Here is a 6,487-nt window from a genome sequence, read left to right as displayed (position 1 = left end):
GAAGAAAATTTAATATAAAAATAAATTCAATGATACGAAACACATTAAAAAAAAAAAACCAACTTGTCCAATGGGGCATATGAATGTGATTTATAAAGTCAAAGTCAAACTTAGTTCATTTGATATGTGGCGGCTGAACAAAACACAACTAAACACGCCACAACCTAAGTTATGAGTTGAGTTCTGATTTATGAATGAATTTCCATGAATTGAAGTGGGAACTATGAACTATCTCTCATTCAATAGATATCTTTTGCCGACTAATTTTAATAACGGAAAAATATAACGGAAAAATATAGGTAAATAATGAGAATATTAAATAATAATAAATATATTAGATATTTAATTTAAGGGTATTGTTAGGGAGTTAATAGTCTAAGCGTATAATGTGTATAATAGATTAAATTTTTGGTCTATGAATAAAATGAATATCACCTATACTATTCAGAATAACTATTTGGATATTAGGGATAATAAACATCTCATGTCATAAAATCACTCATTCCAAAAGTTTATTTTTCGGATCTAAAATTCTAATATCATGTCATGAACTCACTGATCCCAAAAACATAATGGTCATATCTCTAATACTTCTTAAACCTCAATAATACACATTGTACGTTTAGGTCATTGACTTCCTATATTTTCTTTTAATTTAATAGGTATATAAATAATTATATTTATTATTTTTAATTTAATAATAAAATATTTTTTTATTTTATTGATTCAATTCTAAATCTCATTATTTAAAGTTATCTAATTTGCACTCACACACTAGAAAACAAGTTCAATTTTTTCGTCCTCCAACATCATAACACAATTCATTGTATAAATCCCACCAAGTTTCAGACTTTCTTTGATTTTCCACCACCCTTTTGATTATTTAGCATACCCATGTTGTCATCTGAATAATTTACAGAATATTTTCTTTTCTCCACCACCAAAATGAAACAACCCAGATTCATATTTTCATCATTTTTCTTCCTCTTGATGGTGGTAGATTTTGTAATTCTACCCATCAATGCAGAGTCAAAGTGTAGTGAGAGTTGTGGCTTAGCTTTAGCTTCCTACTATCTTTGGGATAATTCTAACCTCACATATATTGCAACTGTTATGAAATCAGAGTATGTTACAAGGTCACAAGGTGAAGATATTGTGAGCTACAACAATGGCACCATAAAAAGCAAAGACTCAGTCACATCCTCCACCAGAATCAATGTTCCATTCCCTTGTGAATGCATCAATGGTGAGTTTCTTGGCCATGTATTTCAATACTCAGTTTTGAGCAGTGACACCTATGATACCATTGCAAATTGGAGCTATTCAAACTTGGTCACTGCTGAGTGGTTGCAGAATACTAATACTTATTCACCAAATAATATTCCTTATCCTGCAACTGTTAATGTCACTGTTAACTGTTCCTGTGGGAATGGTGATGTTAGCAAGGATTATGGGTTGTTCATCACTTACCCTCTTAGACCTGAGGATTCCTTGGAGTCAATTGCAAACAAGACAAAGATTGATGCTAAGTTGCTGCAGGGATATAACCCTGGTGTGAATTTCAGCAAAGGGAGTGGTCTGGTTTATATTCCTGGGAAAGGTGTGAATTCTTGTTTTGATGCAATGTTTTTTTGTGTTTCTGATATGAATTCATGATTTTTTTTTTGGTGCATGTTATGTGGTTGGTTTTATTAGGGTGTGTTTGTTAAGTATGACTTCTTATAGAGAGAATAGTATCGTATGAAATCATATAGTTAGTGTGAGTAATGTTGAATTAAAGGAGAAAAGAAATTGTTAACTGTGACAGTAGTGATGAAAATTTGAAGTCATTCATGAAATCCCTATAACATGTCCATATTGTTCTTCCTCTCTAATACTGTCAAGAGTATGCTTTAACTTATTAGCATCATTCTTATAGTTGGATTTCTGAGGAGCTTAAAAATTTTGAAGTGAATAATATCTCACATTCTCCTTTCATTTCGCTTTTTTACAGACGAAAATGGCAACTATGTGCCCTTTAAACTAAGGTAACTTTTCTCTTAACCTCACTGTCCAAGCTATTTGAATTTCATTTTTCAGTGATCTTCTAAACTTAATGACCATGTTTTCATTTTCCTTTTCAGCAATGGAGGTTTGACAATTCAGCACAGTTTTTCTATCATTGATAATTCTTTTCATTTGAGTTTGATATCAAGACAGTGAAGGTAAGGGCTTTCTGCTGTTCTATTGTTTCTGCAGGGAAAGGTCTATCCGGTGGCGTTATTGGTGGAATATCTGTTGGAATAGTAGCAGCACTTCTGTTACTGGTATTTTGTGTTTATGTTAAATGTTACAGAAGAAAGAAGATGTGGAACAAAAAATTGGTAGCTAAAGATTCCAGCGAGAACTTTGTTCGCCAAGGTATATGGATTTTGACTTATATTTTAACTAATAGCATGCTTGGATTAGTAACTCTTATACATTGTCCCTCTTTCAGGCGAAACCTCTCATAATGCTGAAAACAGAACTTCAGCTTCTGATGATACTAGTATTATAGGTGTTAAGGTAGAAAAATCAGCAGAGTTTTCGTATGAAGAACTAGCCAATGCCACAAATAACTTCAGTTTGGCTAAAAAGATTGGTCAAGGTGGTTTTGGTGAAGTCTATTATGGAGAGCTCAATGGCGAGGTTCATAATTTCTCTGTGTTACTAGTTTTGATTACAAGTATTTGAAAGAAAAGTTCCATATATTTTTTTATTAAGGAGAAACTAAATTGCAGTTCTTTTAGTTGAATAGATGCTGCAAGCATAGTCAACTTTTATGTATGATAATACTGTTAGGACTTAGGATAACTAACATTTCAATTGTTACTTTCTTCTATCTTTCCACTTTGGCTGAAGTTTTCTCTGATAACACAGAGAGCTGCAATTAAGAAGATGGACATGAAAGCATCAAAAGAATTTCTCGCGGAACTGAAAGTGTTGACGCGTGTTCATCACTTAAACTTGGTAATCTTTCTCACATATTCCATAGATTGTTTTCAACTATGTTCATATGATCTTTCTGTTTCAATGTTTCACTATGTTTCAATAACAATATAGGTACGCTTGATTGGATATTGTGTCGAGGGCTCTCTTTTCCTTGTGTATGAATATATCGAAAATGGAAACTTAAGCCAACATCTGCGAAATTCAGGTAATATAAGCACATGATATGATACATATCTATCTTCAGAATTCAGTGCTTATTCATAATGACTTTGGTTAATGATAAACTGTTATCATTTACCAGATAGTGAGCCTTTGCCATGGTCTACCCGGGTTCAAATTGCTCTGGACTCGGCCAGAGGACTTGAATACATTCATGAGCATACGATGCCTGTATATATCCATCGCGATGTAAAGTCGGAAAATATTTTATTAGACAGAAACTTCCGTGGAAAGGTAAGATACATCTCAATAAATTCAATGAACTTGTTACTTTTTTGTTTTGTTTTGTTGTATAATTCTGTGAGATACTGCATTGCATTGTTTTGCAGGTTGCGGATTTTGGACTGACCAAGCTGATTGATGTTGGAAATTCATCAGCTCCAACTGCTAATATGGCCGGCACATTCGGCTACATGCCACCAGAGTATGATGAACTGTGTTTTCTCTGTATTCAAATTTTTTTTTTTTTGTTTTTTGCTTTCTAAGGATTAGAGTATGCTAACTAATACTTAGTACATAGTTATGAGTTTAGGAATGTTGAAAGAGTATTCCTTGATCTTCATCTCCTTGTTTCCAATTAGAAGCACTAAAAGTAGAAGTTTTTCAGTATTAACTTCACACATTCACATTCTAGAAGGGAAAGTGATCTTTTTAGATTTAATAGTAGGATTCTCTTATTTGCAGATATGTATATGGAAGTGTTTCTCCCAAAATAGATGTATATGCTTTCGGAGTTGTTCTTTATGAGCTTATTTCTGCAAAAGAAGCTCTGATGAGGAGTGGTGGTGCATCTGGTGCTGAATTGAAGGGCCTTGTGGCTTTGGTGATTATTAATGACCCTTCCGTGCATTGTTTTGAAATGTTGACTTAGTAATGTAATCATGGGCGCGATTGGTTTGTGTTTTTATTTTCTGTTTTCATTTTCAGTATTTTCTGTTTTTAGAATTTTGTGAAGAAAAAAGAGAAAACATAAGGAAGAAAACGATTTTATTGTTTTCATTGTTTCTTCGCAAAATCCTGAAAACATGAGAAAACACTAAAAATAAAAACAGAAAATGAAAACGCAAACCAAGCGCACTGTAATATTTTCCTTCTTTGTTTTCTAATTCAATTTTTGGCCATTTATGTGGCAGTTTGAGGAAGTTTTTAACCAGCCAGACCCCAAAGAAGGTCTTAAACAAATGGTGGATCCTAGGCTTGGAGATAACTATTCAATTGAATCAGTTTATAAGGTATACATTTTCATATATCATTTTTAAACTCTATATCTTTTATTTCTTTCTTTATTTTTTAATGTTTCAGACTTCAATAGCTTTGGCTAACTTTGTTCTGGTTGCAGATGGCACAACTTGCCAGGGCATGTACAGAGGGAGATCCGCAGCGGCGGCCGAAGATGAGATCGGTGGTGGTTGCTCTTATGACACTAAGTTCAACCACTGAGAATTGGGACATTGCTTCCTTCTATGAAAATCCAGCTCTTGTAAATCTTATGTCTGGTAGATAGGAGTAACATGCAGGATAGAAATGTAACATTTTAATTATTTTTGTTGCAAAAAGCTAAAATTAATTTGGGAATAAACACTCATATTGCTGCATTTCAAATGTATATAAAACTAGATTTAAACTCTCCCAATGTGTGAAAAACTAATAAATTTAGTTACAAAATAATTTAACTCTTAAAACTAAGAATTGTTTCATAATAAATTCTATAATATAATACAATGATAATAATACAAATATATAAGAATACAATAATATTTCAAAAACATATACAAATATGATATATAAGTTGTTTAATCTCTAACATAAAATATATAAGAATACAATAATATTTCAATAAATAGAGTTGATGACATATAAATAATATGATAGTTTTTGTTTTTTTTTTTGGTGACTATATGATAGTTTTTGTTTGAAAATAGTTTAATAATGATGTTAAATTCGTTATTAATTAAGAGATGATGCTAGTAGAAATTATTAGATGAAAAAATAATAAAAAAGTAAATTAAAAAATTTATAAAAAACATAAGATTTGTTTGGGTGATCTTTTTAAAAAAGATATTTTTTTGAGTTATCTTTTTTTAAAAGATCTTATAGAAAAGTAAAAGTAATTTTATGTTTGGGTATCTCATATAAAAAGATCTTTTTATCTATCAATTATGTTTGGGTATAATAATATAAAAGTACCTTTTTGTTTATTTATTATATGAAAAATATATTTTTTTAAGAAAAAAAGATCTTTTAAAAAAAGATGTAAATTATAGCTTCTCAAAAAAGATGTTTTTTTTTTTATTTTTCTAGTGCTTTTACTTTTATAGTTTTACTATTAGAAATTTGCCAAACACGTTAAAAAAAAAAAAAAATTTTCATTGAAAAAAGATCTTTTTTTATTAAGATAATAGGCGCCCAAACAAACACATAATTTAAAGAAAAAACTAATGCGACAATAAAATAATGGTTTTCTAATTTAAAAAATTTTTGTATCGATTTTTATATAAATAAAATAGATATACGGGTAGATAGATTTTATGTCACTTAACCAGATGAACCATCAATGTCATAAAATGTAGCTGCTACTTTACAAAGGTTCCTCCTTAGAAGTATTAACCAAAACAAGTGTATACCAAAAGATGAGCCACCAATCACCCATCACTGCATACAGAAATATATATTGTTATCTCAGAATTTTTTATTATATTATTGTTAATAAATTTGATTATTCATCTATTTTATATTTGATTATTCTATTATTTTTAAATTTGATTATTTTGATAGTAGATTATTTAATTGAAAAAATACGTAAATCAATATATAAATAATTAAATATACAGGAAAATTAAACGTATTCATTCATACATTACTCCTTTCTTGAAGAAAATGTGGATATTTATCAATTAATCAGAGGGACCATGATGTCCAATTAGGCCAAGTTGCTTAGTTGCACACTTCCTCAAGTGCGTCTTCTATCCACACTAAATTTGACATAATAAGAGCCAGTTGTGTTAATCTATTAGAAAAGAGAATATTTATTGAATAAAATTAGAATAATAAGTAGAAAGGAAAAATATTTCTTATCTTTGGATGAAAATTGGGCCTAATAACACCTACTTTAACAATAATAATAAAAAAGTATCGCTTGTACTGAATGCTTTGTTCATAGATGAAAATTCCTGAGTCCGTAAGAAAAGGAAGATCAAAGATTCCTTGGTCTTCATCAAGGGATTCTTCAAAAAGATTAATAGTAAAAATAGTCCATGAAAATAATATGATAGTCAATGTAATTTCAAAAGATCAAATG

At 30.3% G+C, this 6,487-nt stretch overlaps 1 protein-coding gene across 2 annotated transcripts; it reads left to right on the top strand.

The window, feature by feature from the left end:
- The first annotated feature begins 791 nt into the window (after nucleotides 1–791).
- Nucleotides 792–4,816, top strand: LOC130941613 (lysM domain receptor-like kinase 3). 2 transcript variants are annotated; one of them, XM_057870174.1, is made up of 12 exons: nucleotides 792–1,600; nucleotides 1,994–2,027; nucleotides 2,124–2,131; nucleotides 2,245–2,400; nucleotides 2,477–2,667; nucleotides 2,899–2,988; nucleotides 3,082–3,175; nucleotides 3,272–3,423; nucleotides 3,519–3,613; nucleotides 3,874–4,012; nucleotides 4,323–4,421; nucleotides 4,529–4,816. In XM_057870174.1, the coding sequence occupies exons 1-12, from the start codon at nucleotides 946–948 to the stop codon at nucleotides 4,691–4,693; spliced, it is 1,878 nt and encodes a 625-aa protein (XP_057726157.1). In that variant the 5' UTR covers nucleotides 792–945; the 3' UTR covers nucleotides 4,694–4,816. The 2 variants fall into 2 exon arrangements, with proteins under 2 accessions (XP_057726157.1, XP_057726156.1); XM_057870173.1 differs by lacking the exons at nucleotides 1,994–2,027; nucleotides 2,124–2,131 and having other exon boundaries at nucleotides 792–1,246; nucleotides 2,239–2,400.
- Nucleotides 4,817–6,487: the final 1,671 nt, after the last annotated feature.

Source organism: Arachis stenosperma, chromosome 7 (assembly GCF_014773155.1).
Source record: "Arachis stenosperma cultivar V10309 chromosome 7, arast.V10309.gnm1.PFL2, whole genome shotgun sequence".
Taxonomy (NCBI): Eukaryota; Viridiplantae; Streptophyta; class Magnoliopsida; order Fabales; family Fabaceae; genus Arachis; species Arachis stenosperma.
The sequence above is the reverse complement of the archived record's forward strand: the minus strand, read 5'-3'. Positions and strand labels throughout refer to the sequence as shown.

Excerpts from the sequence above, each read along its gene's own strand:
- LOC130941613 (XM_057870174.1), top strand. The coding sequence starts at position 946 with ATGAAACAACCCAGATTCATATTTTCATCATTTTTCTTCCTCTTGATG. Across the intron at positions 2,401-2,476 it reads CGAGAACTTTGTTCGCCAAG|GCGAAACCTCTCATAATGCT; the intron begins GTATATGGATTT and ends TCCCTCTTTCAG. Across the intron at positions 3,614-3,873 it reads TTCGGCTACATGCCACCAGA|ATATGTATATGGAAGTGTTT; the intron begins GTATGATGAACT and ends TCTTATTTGCAG.